The sequence below is a fragment of the Muntiacus reevesi genome, chromosome 2 (assembly GCF_963930625.1).
Source record: "Muntiacus reevesi chromosome 2, mMunRee1.1, whole genome shotgun sequence".
Lineage (NCBI taxonomy): Eukaryota > Metazoa > Chordata > Mammalia > Artiodactyla > Cervidae > Muntiacus > Muntiacus reevesi.
The window spans coordinates 35,640,276-35,659,005 of record NC_089250.1 but is presented as its reverse complement, the minus strand read 5'-3'; the positions used below and the strand labels follow the sequence as shown (position 1 = coordinate 35,659,005).

The 18,730-nt window shown below is 38.7% G+C and overlaps 1 protein-coding gene across 2 annotated transcripts in view; it reads right to left on the bottom strand.

Moving 5' to 3' along the window:
• Positions 1-764: 764 nt before the first annotated feature.
• MPP7 (MAGUK p55 scaffold protein 7) overlaps positions 765-18,730 on the bottom strand; it is a 219,660-nt gene continuing 201,694 nt past the window's right edge. For both annotated transcript variants that reach the window (XM_065921254.1, XM_065921255.1), the window contains 5 exons: positions 15,520-15,600; positions 7,927-8,020; positions 6,183-6,291; positions 5,046-5,189; positions 765-3,606 (listed from right to left, as the gene is read on the bottom strand). In XM_065921254.1, coding sequence (XP_065777326.1) covers positions 3,427-3,606; positions 5,046-5,189; positions 6,183-6,291; positions 7,927-8,020; positions 15,520-15,600 — 608 coding nt within the window. In that variant the 3' untranslated portion in view covers positions 765-3,426. The remainder of the gene's footprint in view (positions 3,607-5,045; positions 5,190-6,182; positions 6,292-7,926; positions 8,021-15,519; positions 15,601-18,730) is intronic.

The following is an 18,730-nucleotide window of genomic DNA, read 5'->3' as shown; positions in this document are numbered from 1 at the left end:
AATGAGTGACTGGTGAGATTAAACGAGACCATAAAACTAATAACAGGCAAAGCCAAACTTAACAAATCGCTCCAGATCCCATGGTCCTAACAGGTCATGTTCTCAGTGGAAGCAGGGCTGGGCTAATGGGCTCAACCACTGAAGCAAGGCCAAAGCTAACTAGCTTCTCTGTAAGAGGTGGCAGTTTGTCTTCAATAGGCTCAGATGATGGTAAAAAAAAAAAAAAGTCTGCCTCCAATGTAGGAGACAACAGGCTCAACCGCTAGGTCAGGAAGATCCCCTGCAGGAGGAAATGGCAACCCATTCCAGTATTCTTGCCTGGAGAATCCCATGGACAGAGGAGCCTAGCAGGCTACAGTCCATGGGGTCACAAAAGTTGGACATGACTGAGTGACTAACACTTTCACTTCCACCTCCAACTCAGGCAGAAGACATGGGTAATGCTCCATGGGGTGTTTCCACCATGGACAGGCTGGTATCAACCATCCCATTTTTTCCTCCACAACTTTGAATGGCTGGACTGGGTAAGATTGAGGCTAGTGGATTTCATCTCTCCAAGTGGATTTCATCTCTCCAACAACTTTGATGAAACCAATTAAGGTCTGAAACAAATATGAAATTTTGTTTTAGACAGAGGCAGTTCAAATCACATGGTGTCAGTAAGAAAACTTGTTCTACCATCCGAAACAGTGAAGTAGATACCAAGTGCAAGAGCAATCTTCAAGAAAGTATACATATAATTTGAAGATACTTTATTACGCTCAAAGGTTTTCCATTCCTTTTATTTATAAACTCTTACTAGTCAAAAAGAAAATAAATAATAAAAATCTGTATCTTCAGAAAACGTTTAACAACATAGTTTTGCTTTATATGCTTGTCAATTTTAAATTATTACAATTTAGATACATTCAGTCATTACATGATACCAGGAAGGTCAGCCTTAAAGATATCAATAATGTCTATACTGGTAAGTAAAATAATGGTAAAAATGGTATTTCAATTTCACCTAAAAAAAAAAAAAAACAGATTCCAGTTTGTTATTGATGGGAATACAGACTTATCTTCTTAATCTTGGATATTAAATATTTGGACTTAAAAAAATAAATATTCCTGTTCTCTCAAATAGTGGCTGACATTGTCTTGGGAGCAGGCTGCCTAAAGAACCAGTCTCTCCTCCTTCAAGAGGGAGCCAGGGGTACACCAATACAGGATCAAGGGCCCTTTGCAACATTTATCCCCAAGCCCACGGAGCTACTAGCCTTACTAAATTAAAGAGAACTGAATCTTTTTCTAAGCATCAAGGTGGCTATGTAGACGTCACTAGCAAGACCACATATGTGTACTATTGAGGAAAGATGGTTTAAATTGCTGAATTGCTCCTTTTCCATTATTTAAAAAAAAATACTTTTCAGTTCTAGTGTAAAAAGGGAGAGAGATTGGACAGTTATACTTTTATAACACCTCCATCACCATCCCCACCACCAAAAGGGACTCCATTTTTATCACACGATCTCTACCTCCACAGTAAAGAATTGAGGCAAAAAACAAAAACAAACCATGTTCTGTTTCTGAACAAAGAATTCGGCCTACCTAAATTATAATTCATTTCCTAGAAAGTCAACTTACTGGAAATTTCAATCAGTGTTCAAAAAGAATATTACCCAAACCATCCAAGGAAAACTTGTACTTTTCTTAGACCAGCCACACAACCATGAAGTATGGCTTCAGTATTAGACCTGGCAACGCCAAACCTCCTTTTAAGCTGAATTGGTTGCTGTTTACTTAATTAACTTAGAATTTGCTGTTTGGATTAGGCTCTCAGGTAACACTGGTTATCTAACTGTTTAGCTGCGAGTGTGTATCAGGCATGAAATCTCACATGTATGAAGAAAGCTGGTGAGCCATGCTGTCAGATGTGCACAGAGCACACATGTGGATCTGAGTACAAACAAAGGTCAAAATATTTACATGGAATGTTGACCCCGATTTAAAAAACTATTTTAAATTAATGACATCTTTACATACAATTTGTTTTATGAATAGCCTCATTTGATAATTAAAAAAATATGCCTTTCAAATATTTCATAAATATATAAAATTTCACTACACTATTTTTCTTTAAACAGGACATCTAAACTCTCTTTAGAAATCAACAAAAATATTTTTTTTTCTGTTTAAAAGTCACAGATACTATGATGCTCTGATTGGCAGGGTCTTACTGCAGGCAAGAATGGGACGCATATTCTCTTATACAACTACGCACATTTCTAGTATTTTGAGCTGTATAATTTACTCACTGAAGATCAGTAGTATCAAAGAAAAATGAGAGATCCCATCTATATATTTACAATATGAGAGTCTTTCTTAAACTTCTTTAAAAACAGCAAGATTAGGATGGTATCTGGCCAATGTAAAGAAATATTTTGATGACAAATAAGTTAACATTACATGAACAGTTTTCTAAAATACAATTTATAGTGAAATTTAAATATAGTGATCAACTGCACATATTTGAGGAAATGGTCACATTTTCTTTAACTGTATCAGTAACATGTAAAACCTACATTTAGAATAGGATTCATTCTTGTAATCTACTGGGAAAATGCAAAGCCAGAAAACTGGCTCCAGAATTTCTGGTGAGTCCAGAAAGAAATGTCTGAGAATTTATAAATAAAATTGTCCTCTGTAATCAGTGCTTTTGGATATGTAATCACCATTCTAACAAGGAAAGGTCTTTAGTTTCATATGTAATAATTTTCAAAGCCTACCTTCCCTTATTAAACATTCATTGAGTCACTGGTATGTACTCACAAAGCCTTCTCAAACTAGAACACGAAGGCCACTGGTTGAGACAGATTTTCAGTAATTCCTCTAAAGAGAGGTTCTTGAGAGCACACTGTGACTACATGTGTCTATGTAAGAGAAAATGTTGCACTTTTGGGATAGTGAGAGGACTCCACCTTACTGCTGGTCCAGGTGCATCTCTGATGATCCACCCAAAGTACACCTAAGCTGTCTTGTCTGGAGCTGCTTAAGGCTGTAAACTTAGCATCTTCAATGGCTAACATGCAAATGGCAAAGGCAGTGACCACGTCTGAGACCAGCAGAAGCACTGGATGCCCATGTATATACTCTAGCTAAGACTTTCTATAAAAAGTTCAACCTCCTCTTGGAGGTAGAGCTTTGTATTCAGCCAGACGGTTCAAAGCTCTGCTCAGAATCCAGTACTGTGCACATTTTAATTCTGGATCTTATACTCAAACATGTGTTTGAAATAAGACTATAAAAAGATACAAAACCAACATTCAATTTTAACCAAGATTGCACATCTCTAACAGTGATATAGATTTAAAAAAAACCCTACCACCAAAATGGTAACTGATTTAACCACGCACTCTACAAAAAGAAGAGAAAAACTTCCCATAGTTATGAATGTAACCAGCTCACTGGAACCCAATGAGTATCTGTCTCTAATTTGTCAAAAGTTGTTTTCAGCTCATTGAAGGCCACAGCAAGATCATCATTTACTATAGTTTTGTCAAAAAGATGGCCATACTGACTCTCCATTATCTGGGCAGATTTAATCATTTCTTGAAAGTCGTCTTCCTACAAAAGTATTAAATAGAACTGGTTAACCAGGCAGTTTCATCACATTAGTGCAGTTATTACACAATTGGTTTATCTAATGCTGTTCTGTGTTCACTATTTCACCTCAGCCATGAAAGAAAATTACCCTCTTTAATTGTAAATTCTTCAGAAGCCGTAATTTCTAATACTCTCTATTTGCTTGTAACTAAAACTGCTCTGACAAGAGTCAAAACTCCCATCTTTCAGGATAATTAGTCACTTATCATTACAGGGATGTTCCAGTATTAAAGTAGAAGCGTTTATCCTGATGCTTTGCCTGAATTGTCTACATTTATTCATAGCAAGGAATGTATAAGAAAAACTACTTTTTCAGAGTTGGATACATCTATGAAAAGACATGTATACCATGTCCTTCCATGCTTCAGTGCAAGTGGATGAGTGTCCTTCATACATTTTTGAAACCAGGAAGAATTTTAGTTGGTTATATAGCAAGACCACATACATATATGTGAGTTAAATCTTTGGACGATGTTATCGTTTATTATCTTCATTGAGAAACCTTTACATTGTAAAAGACTGTAATAAATAATACAGTAATTCTTTATACTGTGACATCCTGAAGTCATTTCAGAGTCGATATCTCAAGGTCACAGAAGACTTTCACAACAGAGATTTTAATTTTAGTGTTAATCCAGAGCCCTGAGTAATTAACATCATGTAACAGTACCTACTTAGTATGGTTGTATGCTGTCAGTAGTTTAGAAAAAAAAGATATTTAAAAAATACTGGGAATAAAAAACATCATATGTATTTGATACCCACAATTAATAGTAATATGGACTAAGGTTAAAGATGAGTTACTTAAAAGAGAGAGGGGAAAAATGCTTCTGTCATTCTCTTGATCCTAAAGTATAATACACTGTCTTAAGGTTAAAAAACAGAGACCCTGCCAGTCATTCTAATCATTAACCCACCACAGCTGTGATTTCTTTTTTAAACCTTTTATTTTGGAGTATAGCCCATCAACAATGTTGTGAAAGTTTCCGGTGCCATTTCTAACAACAGTCAAAGGAAATACAAATTGAACAATACGAGTCTATTTGTCCTATACCCCAAATGATGCTTTTTCTTTTATTATGCTATATATGATGTTGGTACAAAAGGCAAATTATTAAATCTTCATCTAGACTATTAATGAGTAATAGTAACCAACCAGTATTTTCCGCTTTAAAAATAAGGCTAGTTGAAAACTCAGTGGTTTTTTTATATGTGCCTTCAGAAATTTTCTAAGTATGCATAAAATACCTGCATAAAATGCACAAAATAGTCTTTGAGTCAATGTAATATGTGTAAAATGCACAAAATAGTCTGAGTCAATGTAATATGAAGATTCATTCACAACATATATGACTTTAATTCCTGCTTATGTATTTCCAGTGAGGCATCCTCATACTCACCGTAAAGGGCTTTGCAGCACCTTGGTCATCTCTGCTTGAGATAATCTTTGCATTTTTTCTTGTTTCCCTCAAACGCTCTATTGATGGAGGCTTTATAAATATCACAAACGGCTTAAATTCTAATGTCCTTAAGTGCTTCACTGTCTGCAAGGAAGGAAACACATTTTCTTTCATTTCTTCATAATATCAGGAGTAAGTTTTGTAGTACAACTGAATTTTCTAAGGAGGAAATTCCTTAAAATTATTTCCTAATTAAGGTTAGCAGGCCTTTCACTATATTATTGTTCAATCATTTGTTGACAATTAAATGTTACTAGATAGATACCTCTGGACAAATGGAGAATGCAACCTGTCTTTAAAATGCTTTGAAATATGCCATCATTCAATCTTGAGGAGAAGCAGCTAAAAATACCAGAAAGCTAGTTCTTAGATCTAATACCCAAAAGACGCTATGAGTTAATTTTCTTTACATGCAAGTCTTCCAGCCGAGCCATCTAAGCCTTCTCCTGCTCTCAGAATGAGGTGTCCCTTCTCTTTCATCCTGCCTTCAAAGTCCCCTTCAGGGGCAAGTCTCCTGCTTTTAGGTCAGCACTGCTCCCGGGTAGTGAGGAGCATGGGGTGGGGGGCGGTGATGGAGGTGGTCTGTGGTGAGACAGGAAAGTGAGCTGCTTCACCCACCGTCTCTCAATCCACCTGTACCGAATCCCCAGGGTGCCAGGTGAGCTCTGCCCGGCAGCCGTACAACTCCTGTGAGCCGCTCACGGCTCTTGCCAGGATTTTACATTTCTAGGCTAATTATAGAACCAAAATGTCCATTGCAAACAATTATGAACACTTATAATGCATACAAGAGAATACATTTTACATACAATGTAATAAATTTATAAAATACATAGAATAAGTAAGTCATTATACTTGGCAAACACTGAATCTAACAGTTACAAACACACATCTCCAGGCTTTCTTCTAACAGCATTGGCTTTTTTTTTTTCAGTAGAGCCTTCTCAAATTACATTTAAATACTTTTGTCACCTTAGGAAAGGCACCTAAATGCCAAAAGTGAGTCGATTTCAGATTTACCCCATAATGAAATGCTCAGATGGGCTAGAAGTGTGTTGACTAGGTCACTTCACTTACATGAGGCTGAACATCCAACAAACAAACTTTGTTTTTAGCCAGGACAGACCGAACTGAGTCTATACTTGTGCCATAATAGTTGTTTTTATATTCACCATATTCAATAAACCTGTAGAAATTAGAATCATTTGTGAATTACATGTATATATACACACATATATATATAGCAGACATAATTCATATATATAAAAGATGTTTTGCTGAACATGTAATTTTCAAACTGTTTTTAATAAAATAACTAGGTCCAAGTACTTCAGAATGTCAATTTCTAAAAGAAATCTTCTATTTTACTTTTTCAAATCAGTAACACTTGCTTGTATTACACTTAAGCAGAAAGAAGTACTTTAGTCCAGCAGTGCTCTAATGTTTTCCATCACCTCTTTTTCAGAGCTAATGCAATGCAATAAAACAGTGAATAAACCAAACAATAGAAACTACTGAAATTTCACTACACACGAAAGAATAACCAAGCTCAGCTTTAGCATAAGAGGAGGGACTGGCTGGTGGTTAATGGAACCAAGGCGGCTGATCACGTGCTATAAAAACTCAAAATCACTGTGCCGAACATGAAAAAAGCATTTTGATGTTTCAATAAAATCCCACAATCTTGCATTAATACACACATTGCTCTCTGATAGCCTAAAATATTATCCTTAAGCAAATGGAAAACCTGGGGGTAGGAGACTTAGGGCTTGCTAGAAGATATGGTATAAGCAAGATGATTAACATTATTTTTTATTTAACTTTTGAAAAGCCAGTGAGAGACAGAGGTATGTGGCAAATGCTGGAACTGAGGCAGGAGGTAGATGGGTCCTACCCACACTCCCCATCCTCCCTCCCCCCCATCAGCATAAAGAGATTGGGAGATTCATTCCCTGTTGACTGTAACTCCAGGAGGAGACTAGCAGGGCAATTAAGGGAGGAGTCTGGGCCCTGCCCAGATGACATATTTCTCAAAGTCAGGAGACCTCCCTGACCATACACGTGCAAAAAAGGCTCCTTGGAGGCCAAAGGGGAGTTACGTTAAGGGATGTTCTCTACCCATATGCTTTTGTGTAGGATCCATCTTGGCTAAGACATGCATGTGCACACATGGAAGGATCCTGAGATATACCAAATATGGACTGTGAACCAGGCAAATCAAAATGACTGGTCAAAGGAAACCCAGAAGAAAACCCCATAAAAGTAATTCAGACTGCCACGAGGGTGCAGCTCAGCGACTCACTCTCTCAGGCCACTCGTGTCTGTCCACACATCATACTGTACTCTTCTTCCTCTTAATAAATACTTCAGTTGCTTCACTACTTTCTGTCTTTGTGGAAATTCTTTTCCTCAAAGCTGAAGGGCCAGGGCTCTTGTCACTGACCATTGGTCTAGTGGCTATAGATCGTATCTAGGGATTACACAGTTACTAGTTTTTAAAATAAAGTTCTATCCAAATTCTACATTAAGATTCAGTTAGTGGGGTGGGAAGATGTGACAGGAATACACTAACAACATTCCCTTACTCTTCAAAATAATCCCTACACATTCAACTTAATCAGATACACAACAGCTCTAGGTTATTGGAAAGTTAAAGGCAAAGATTAGTAATAACCACTAATTGAATTATATTTTATCAGTTTCAAATATTATTATAAAAGTGAAAATTCACTTCAAATAAAATTGCTTATAACTGCATATATGGCCACATGCTTAAAAACAGTAGTTTCATGAAAATTCTTTAAAAAAAAATTCCACATACTTGTTATTTTGTACATCTGTCTCAAACAAATGCTTGGAAATGAAAATATATTCAACACCATCACTCTCCTGGCTTCTTCTTGGTCTGGTGGTATCTGTGATTTAATTAAAAAGAGTTCAGAAAAGTATCTACATCAGCCACCCTAAGAGAAATACTAAAAAAGAAATTATGTATTTGATTAAAGGATCTTTCTTAAATAAGATTTAAAACTTAAAAAAGCACATTAGCTAATAAAATATAGGAATCCGTTTAATTCCATTTTTCCATTGATACTAAAGTTATATTGACTTGAAGGTGGATTAAAAATTGAATTGCATTGTGTTTATGCCATTAATTATTCTGAAGGGGCATTAATATGCTAATTAAATAAAATGGTATTTAAGATCGAGGAAAAATTCCCTTTTTGCAAGTAATACACTTATTTTCATCTTTTATTGATTCTTTATTCATTGAAGCAAGTTAACTGCTCACTAGGTTGAAAGGTAAACTCTGAAATTATTTTACTTTACACATGGTACATGGGGTATGCCATTAATGTTTGCTTTACTAATCAAAGAACCCTATTCATTTCTCCTTTGCAAAATTCTAAACATTTTGAAATACAAGTGAACTTCTAAACTTTTTAGCAATTTTGCCTAATTATTTGCTACTGAATTATAATGGAGCAGAAAATACAGTATTAACTTTAAAAAACAAAAGTAAACCCCTCAGGAATTGCAGTGCTGAGGTGGCAAGTATAAAACTGACTGCAGTCCATCCCTCCTGATTACAGCTAAAAACTCTGAACCCAAAACATCCACTTCTGCTTTGAACACTTTGAAAACAAATAAAGCAGGCAGACCGGAAGAGAGTCAGCCTCAGTAAGGGAGAGTTTAACTTTTATTTCCCTTTAGCTTTGCTCTATGGGGGATTTCCCTGGTGGCTCAGATGGTAAAGCATCTGCATGCAATGAGGGAGACCCAGGTTCGACCCCTGGGTTGGGAAGATCCCCTGGAGAAGGAAATGGCAACCCAACTCCAGTACTCTTCCCTGGAAAATTCCATGGACGGAGGACCCTGGGAGGCTACAGTCCATGGGGTTGCAAAGAGTTGGACACGACTGAGTGACTTCACTTTCTTTCACTTTGCCCTATGGGTGGGCTCGTTCACAGAGTGTATGGAGGAATGTGTGTCTGAATTCCAACAGAAGTCCTGACTTTCTGGTGAAAAGAACCAGGAAGAAAACTCCCCTGTGCATTGAAGAGTGTGCAAGGAATCCAGGAAGGGAGAAAGCTAGAGAAGGAGATACTCCAATTCTGTGAAGAAATCAACACTAATCTAAGAATAACCCCTAAGCGGTGCACATGAAGCCCAGACTCCAACCAGCCAAGTTTTAAGACGTGAACTAAGATTAGAATGGCTTCCCAGGGGACTTGGTGATAGTGAATCTGCCAACCAACCAGGAGACCCAGGTTCGATCCCTGGTCAGGAAGATCCCCTGGAGGAGGAAATAGCAACTCATTCCAGCATTCTTGCCTGGGAAATCCCATAGACAGAAGAGCCCGGTGGGCTACCGTCCATGCAGTTGCAAAAGTCTGACACGACTTAACAACAAACAACAACAAAGATTAGAATACACAAGCTTCAGCCTAGCCCACAAGTAGTAGAAGCACAGAACATGCCCAAACCAATGTACAGAAGGCATAGAGAGTGGAGCTGAGACCTGCACTATTCACACAAGTTGCAGACTGATCCCTTAACTGCACAAGACAGGGCAGACTCAAACCAACATAGCAAAGCTTAGAGAACTGAAGTGAGATTTAAACCATAATTTATATAAAATGAGATAAAACTTATGGTCTAAACATAAACTAGTTGGTTACTTCTTTAATAGAAACATTACCACTTTTCAGAATATTATTGACCTGGAGTCAATACAACATAGCATTCATAATATCCAGAATGCAGTTTTATATTATTCAACATACAAGAACTGAAAAAATATGGGCATTTATTTCTCAGAGGGAAAGATAATAGAAGGCAGCCCTAAAAGACTGAGAAGTTAGAACTGTCAAAGACTTTAAAGCAACTACTGCAATTATGCTTCATAAGGTAAAGGAAAACACACCTGAAATGAATGAAAACATGAATTCTTAGCAAAGAAATAGAAACTATAAAGAAGAAAACAATGGAAATTTTAGAACTGAAATATATTTTACAAAAACCAACCACCAGATAGGCTCAATAGCAGAATGGAGATGACAGGGAAAATAGCCAGTGAACTTGAAGACAGATCAATAGGAATTATAAAATCTGGGCAACCAAGAGAAAGAAAATTGAAAAAAAAAAAAAATAAATGGAGCCCTAGAGACCTGTATGAAAATGTTGACTGAAATGTCTAACAGATGTGTAGTGAAGATGCCAGAAAGACTGAAAAAGACTGAGGCTTAAAAAAGTATTTGAAGAAATAACAGTCCCAAACTGCTAAAATCTGATTAAAGACATACATTTTACAAATTTCAGAAATCAACAAATCCCAAACAGGAAAAATTCAAAGACAATAATGCTTGGACATAGCACATCCAAACCAGTCAAAGTGAAAGAGAAGTAAAGACAAAATCTTGAAAGCATCTAGAAAACAACAACAACAACAAAATCACAGTACATACACGGGAAATAGATATGTGAGTTCAATGATTACAGATTTCTTATCATATGCATAAAACATCAATGAAATCATATCTTTAAGATACTAAAAGAAAAAAACCTTTGGCCAAAATACCTTTCAGGATTAAAGGCAAAATAAAGACTTTCTTGAATGAAGGAAAACTAGTAGAATTCATCAGCAGATCTGTGCTAAAGGAAATATTCAAGGAAGTTTTTCAGACTGAAAGGAAACGTTAAGAAGGAAGCATATCTTCAGAAATGAAGAAAGAACAGGAAGAATACATAGTTGAGTAAATACAGAAGTCTACTTTTTTCTGCTTAAGTTCTTTAAAATACATAAAACAGATTTAAAGTGAAAGTTATCTGTTGGAGTTTTCAATGTATGCAAATATAATAGATTTGACAACTACACAAAAAGAAGTGGAGGCATAGGGACTTACATAATTGCAAGGTTTCTATATTTTACGTGAAATGTCACAAAGTTACTTAAACTGTGAATGGTCAGATATATGCATATTGTAATCCCTAGAGCAACCAGTAAAAAAGCAATGCAAAGAGATATAAGCAGAGAGCTACTAGGTAAATTAAAATGGAATACTAAAGAACATTCAAATACCACCCTCACAAAGTAGACAAGGAATAAAGAAACAAAAGGAATAAACGGAAAACAATAAAAGTGTGGCTTAAATCATTTCGTCAATTCAAAAAATGTTAATTGTCCATGTATTTCTCTTAAAAGGCAGAGAGTCATAAAATGGGTGAAAAAGCAAGATCCCAGTACATACTGTCTACAAGTCTACAGGGAAGACACATTAAATATAAAGACATGGGTATGTTGAGAATAAACAGAAGATGATACACCATGTAAACAGTAAGCATAAGAAGGCTGATGTGGCTATTTAGATAAGATACCTCAAGGAAAAAAAGAATATTTAAAAATGACAAAAGATAAATGTATAACAATTGTAAGTTTGTACATACATAGTAACAAAGCAAAATTGGACTGAGTTAAATGGAGAAGTGGACAATCTCACAATCAGAGTAAGAGATTTCAATGCCCCTCTTGCAACAGTTGATAGGACTAGACAAAATGTCAGCAAGACACAGGTGATCTGAACACCATTACCAACTTCCTGGGTCTAGTTAATGTCTACGTAGCATCACGTCCAGTAACAGCAGAATACACATTCTTTTCACATGTAAAATAGTAAAGAACAGAAATTAACAAAATATTTTTAGAAAACAATAAAGGAAAACAAAATTTAAAAGCCGAGTCACACTGAGAAAAAAAAAGAAGAGAAAATCACCAATATTAAGGATGAAAAAGGGGTTGTGGGAATGGAGATTATGGAGCTAAAGATCAAACAGAACACTGGTGGTATAATCAAAGCAATTTTTCTCCAAATAATCATAACTCTGCCTAATAAAGTCTTTTATGTGCTGCGTGCTAAGTCGCTTCAGTTGTGTCCGACTCTCTGAGACTCCATGGACTGTAGCCAGCAAGGCTCCTTTGTCCATGGGATTTTCCAGGCAAGAATACTGGAGTGGGTTGCCATTTCCTCCTCCAGGGGAGCTTCCCAACCATCAGCTGGCAGATTGTTTACCACTAGTGCCACCAAGGGAGCCCAAACCTATCTAAAATTCTAAAACTGCTCTTAAAAATACCTTAATTAATTAAATCATCCACTCTTGATACAATGGCTGTATTTCCCACACATGTCTAATACAGTGAATCACCTGGGATGCTGGCTGTGAACACAGATTTTCAGGAATTCTGTCAGATCTCGAGAACGAGAATCACTCTGGAACCTCAAGGGATTCTTATTATCAGGCAAATATGGAAAACATTGTTCTGGGGATCTTTTGACATTAGACCTGTTTAAGAAGGATAATTACTCTTTTAGGGATTTCTTTGAGGAGTCTCATCCCTAGAACATTTCTGGATGATGTTCATTTCTGTAACAACTTTAGATGTAGATAATAATTTAATAGATGGATACACTGAGTCCAAGGTGCTGTGACCCAATGAACTGTAGCCCACCAGGCTCCTCTGTCCATGGAATACTCCAGGCAAGAATAGTGGAGTGGGTTGCCATTTCCTTCTCCAGGTAATCTTCCCTACCCAGGGATTGAACCTGGGTCTCCTGCATTGCAGGCAGATTATTTACCATCTGAACCACCGGGGAAGTCCAAGGTGCCTTGAATAATACCAAAACTACTGGGTAGGGTTACATTTGATAGACACTCTTATTAAGATTTGTCCTCTTCAAAAGAAGTCAGTTTTTACTCCAGGTGGTGCTAGTAGTAAAGAACCCACTTGCCAATGCAGGAGACATAAGAAACGTGGGTTCAATCCCCAGGTCAGGAAGATCCCCTGGAGGAGGGCATAGCAACCCATTCTAGTGTTCTTGCCTGGAGAAGCCCATGGACAGAGGAGCCCAGCGGGCTACAGTTCATAGGGTGGCAAACAGTTGGACACGACTGAAGTGACTTAGCACACACACACACTCATTGGGCTACAGTAAAGAGGATCTGGAGCTGGAAAGGCTTGTGTAGTGTTATGTGGGAGGAAGAACATGAAACCTGGTTTCAAATCAAGTGCAACTATTGCCTACAGAACTTCTGGGTAAGTCAAAGTATCCTTTTTATCTATTTCCTCCTCTGTGAAATGGGGATATTGACCATCTTATACCACTGTTGGGAGGACAAAATAAGACAAAGGCAATGAAGAAACTAGTAAATTATTAAATTTGTTTTTTCCTTTGTAATCTGTTTTCCTCTAGGATTTATCTGTACTCACTCACCTGTAAGCTTATTAATTGCTTTTCAAGATTTTCTAATGACTTGCATATTACAATTCAGCTTTTGTGAGAGTAGTGCATAATTAAAGGAAAAATAAAAAGAAACTGTTTAATTCCATATTTCCATTTTCCTTTACTTTCATCTCTGTTGGTAGAAATCAGCAACCCTATAACTTATGGCTGAAAATGATTATAAACAATAACTTGGAAAAAGGTAGTAATGAGGTAACAGAAAACTATAATTTTAAAATAAAGTCAAACTCGTCCAAAACTGGAGAACACTGCTAAGGGCAATATACAAACAACTTTCTTTTTTAACATTACTAAAAGCCAACATTTCAATCTAGTCTTTTAAATGGCTCCCTAATATCAACAAATTATTAAGTAATTAAATGACATTTATTCTGAATATCAAAATGCTTCCAGGATCATGTTTCATTTGTAAGCATGCCTTGTGAAAACCAGGTTTATAAAAACAGACTTTATTCTCTATACTGAAAAGAAGCCTACCGCATTCAGATTATATGGCCATGAAAAGCTCATTTTACTATTTGTCAATGACTACAATATGAAAAGTAATTAAGAAACACTTCCCAGAATATTGGAAATAAAAGCAAAAATAAACAAATGGGACCTAATGAAACTTAAAAGCTTTTGCACAACAAAGAAAACTATAAGTAAGGTGAAAAGACAGCCCTCAGATTGGGAGAAAATAATAGCAAATGAGGAAACAGACAAAGGATTAATCTCAAAAATATACAAGCAACTCCTGAAGCTCAATTCCAGAAAAATAAACGACCCAATCAAAAAATGGGCCAAAGAACTAAACAGACATTTCTCCAAAGAAAACATACAAATGGCTAACAAACACATGAAAAGATGCTCAACATCACTCATTACCAGAGAAATGCAAATCAAAACCACAATGAGGTACCATTACACGCCAGTCAGGTTGGCTGCTATCCAAAAGTCTACAAGCAATAAATGCTGGAGAGGGTGTGGAGAAAAGGGAACCCTCTTACATTGTTGGTGGGAATGCAAACTAGTACAGCCACTATGGAAAACAGTGTGGAGATTTCTTAAAAAACTGGAAATAGAACTGCCATATGACCCAGCAATCCCACTTCTGGGCATACACACTGAGGAATCCAGATCTGAAAGAGACACGTGCACCCCAATGTTCATCGCAGCACTGTTTATAATAGCCAGGACATGGAAGCAACCTAGATGCCCATCAGCAGATGAATGGATAAGGAAGCTGTGGTACATATACACCATGGAATATTACTCAGCCGCTAAAAAGAATTCATTTGAATCAGTTCTAATGAGATGGATGAAACTGGAGCCCATTATACAGAGTGAAGTAAGCCAGAAAGATAAAGAACATTACAGTATACTAACACATATATATGGAATTTAGATAGATGGTAGCGATAACCCTATATGCAAAACAGAAAAAGAGACACAGAAGTACAGAACAGACTTTTGAACTCTGGGGGAGAAGGTGAGGGTGGGATGTTTCAAAAGAACAGCATGTATATTATCTATGGTGAAACAGACCACCAGCCCAGGTGGGATGCATGAGTCAAGTGCTCGAGCCTGGTGCACTGGGAGGACCCTGAGGAGTCGGGTGGAGAGGGAGGTGGGAGGGGGGATCGGGATGGGGAATACGTGTAACTATATGGCTGATTCATGTTAATGTATGACAAAACCCACTGAAAAAAAAATTAAATTAAAAAAAAAAAAAGAAAGAAACACTTATATTACAAGATGCCTCCTTTAGCTCTCTGTAGTTTGGTCCTTCTGGTCTTAAAGCTTGTTGAAAACTCTGGAAATTAAAGAAGTAGAATACACTTCTATTTAGAAGAAAACTTGTAAGTAAGAATTTAATGTCATACATGTACTAAAATTCACCATAAAAACTCGGCAGGGAAGCTGAAATCAACAAATACCTTGCCTGTGTACTCTGGGGCTTTCCCCTGAACTTTCAAGCCTCAGTTTCCTCCTCTGTAAAATGTGGATAAGGTCACTCTGTCCCCCCCAGGGCTGGGTGGAGACCAGCTGGGAACGCTGGCAGCCAGCCTGCAGCACGCATGCTGTCTGAGTGCTGGGCCCGCACTTGCAGCAGCAAACAGAACAGAACTTACGGGGCACTGTGACACCATAGTGCTGCGTGTCACTGATCAGCAGCTTGCGTTTCAGTTCATTCAAACCTACTCCGACAGGACCTGAAAGACAGGATAACAGAAATTCATCCTCAACAAAACACCAGAGAAACATTCCTACAACGGACCTGAATCCATGAGATGGACTGAAAATGTGTATCCAACTTCATATGCATCCCAAGTAGAGAGTTGATCTCTAGTCAAGTCGTACATGAGAAAAAACTAGGGAGTTACCTGTACATAAGAAAGAGCTAGGAGTTATCTGGTGGTTTTTCTACTTTTTAATTATTATTTTTTTGTATTTCGCTTTTCTACTTTTCAAATTTAAATTCCCACCTTGCCATTAAAAAGATCAGAAATCTTTGTGTTCAGTGAAACATACTCAAGAGTATCTGAGTACATTAACAGGTAACAGTATCCAGAAGAGCTTAAAAATAGGTTCACCTTTAAAAAAGTGGGATTACACAGTCTGGATAGGGATCCCTTCAATTTTAAACATTTTTTGATCTTAATAAAAGAAAATCTCTGAACCTTGATTTTAGGTGCAAACCTAGTTATCCATTTGAAATTTGCACAGCTGTCAGCACCATGTCAGGACCCCCTGCAACCCTGTTTATTCTCAGTTGGTCCTTTAGTCTTTGAAAACTTGCACAGACCTTGTGCTGTGTGCTGAGTCGCTCGGTGGTGTCCGACTCTTTGCGGCCCTGTGGACTGTAGCCCACCAAGTGGAGTGGGTTGCCATGCCCTCCTCCAGGGGATCTTCCCAACCCAGGGATCGTACCCAGGTCTGCCGCATTGCGGGCGGATTCTTTACCGACTGAGCCACCGGGGAAGCATAGAGCTTACATATTCAAATCAGTGAGCACATACTGAACCACCTGCAGTGAACGAGGCACATGTAAAAGCTGTGAAGAATAAGAGATGACGCGTGAAGTCTGCCTTCAAAGAAAAATAACTAGGTTGGGAGAGTGACACGGAATGATTAGTAGGAGACAGTGGCCAAAAAACAAAAAGCAGTTTCAAACCCAAGTCTGAAATTGGAAGTCAGAAGGACACAAGCCCTAGACAGTTCTGCCATCAGGGTCTGTTTAGTGATGGTGTCGCCCTTGAGCGGTGACACCTGCCTTCACTCTCCCCTTCAGCTGAAGCCCCAGGTGGCTTTCCCAGTGGCTCCGCAGGTGAAGAACTGGCCTGCAGTGCAGAAGCCCCAGGTGGTTCTGATGCGTCCTTCAGAGCTCTGCTCAAACAACCCTTTCTCAGGAGTGTCCCTCCTGCCCCTGTGTCTCATCCTTGAGTTTTCAGAGTATCCTGACATCTCCCTCATAATACTGAAAAATCGTAGCAAACAACTGGAGGATGCATTGCTTAATGGCCCATCTCTACCACCAGAGACACTGTGAGAGCAGGAATCATATTCTGTTGTTTCCCTTCCCCATGAGGTCAGCCCTCCAGATTGTCGCTGAATGAACCTAACTTCTAGGGCTCCCATCACCACCTCAGGCTCAGGAGACCTCAGCAACGCAGAGAACAGAGATGCCCACACACGCATTCCTCAGAGTCCTCTCTGCAAACACACACATCTAGATCTGGCCACACCCCCCCCAAACAGCCTTCTCTCCAGGCGCATGACCGACGCCTTCTCTTAAGAACATCTCTTCTTGCGTCTTCACTGCTGTTGCTTTCTGTTTCAAGCTCCTGCCCAACAGTACTCAAAAAGTTAATATTGTCACATACCTTAGAACAATAAGAAAAGACCAGGAAAACTCAAAAACGCCTTCCCCCTAAGCTTTTATTTTCCTCCAAGTCACTGCACACTCCTGTCCCAGCATCTCTAGGCTTTAGTCACTTCCCACCAGCATCACCCATTCTTCCTCCACCGGTAAGAGAGTCAAATGCGAATCCTTTGACAGGTCTGCACAGATCGCATGTTGGGAGCCACGTGTTTCTCCATAACCTTCATTTTCGCTTCTCCCTGCACACCCCAGCTGCATGAGACCCCCCACGTCCTGGAATGTGGCGAATTCTCCTTTGTGCTGCTGGGCCCTCATCACATGCCTCTCACTTCTGCAGAAACAGTCCTGTCCTTCCAAGTCATGCCTGTTGTTCGGGATTCAGCTTAGCTGCGGGGCTTTTCCCTAACACTTTAAATGTGGGTCCAACACCATGTTCTTGTGCACATCAATAGATCACACTCTGTCTCAGCTGTCTACTTGTCTTTATCCTCTAACAGACTCAGCGATGTCATCTGTTTGTTCACCAATTGCTTCCTTTGGCAAAATGTAGGCACTCATTGGTTTGCTTTATTTATTTCAGTTACATTCAGTAATTACTGAGCACCTAATGGCTCAGATGGTCAAGAATTTGCCTATTATGTGGGAGACCCAGGTTCAATCCCTGGGGCAGGAAGATTCCCCTGGAGAAGGGTGTGGCAACCCACTCCAGTATACTTGCCTGGAGAATTCCATGGACAGTGGAACCTGGTGGGCTGCAGTCCATGGGGTTGCAAAGAGTTGGACACGACTGAGCAACTAACCCTTCACTTCAGTCATTATGCTGTGACAGAAGTAAAACTACTTGCCAAATGAACCCAAGGCATGGGAGTTAAAGGAAGAAGTGTCTGCACCTAAAATGTCTGGATGTGCTGGTTAGATAATGTGCTCAAAGTCATAACAGACGTTGGTGGAGCTCACATTTGAGCGTGGCTCCTGAATCTTAAGCAGAAGGGAGGGTGATGGATTTGCCTCTGTAACAGTGAGTTTGAGGGATAGAAATCTGTCCCCCTAAGTTCAGGAAAGGAGTACAGTGTGATAGGAGGTGCAGGGTGGGGGTCTCCCTGTGAGGGAAGCAGAAGGGAGAAAAAATGATGAGCACTGATCAATTGTCTCCAAAACCCAGGCACCATGCAGGAGCTGATGCATTTTATCTCCTCTGAAGGGACCAACAACATTTTGAGTAAGTGCTCAAACTTCCTCCTTTAAATAAAAATAGAAAACAAACAAGAAAAGCAAGGGGTTTCATGATGCTTTGAGGATGATGCAAACCTGATTGTATATGCTCCAAAAAAATGAAAAAGCAGCAAAGAAAACACTAAAACTTAACTAGTGGGTGGGCCCTGGCCTGCCTGCTGCCCACCAAGGCACCAAGAACTAAAGGGGGACATGAATTCACTGCTCCTTCAGCAGGTCTAAGTTCT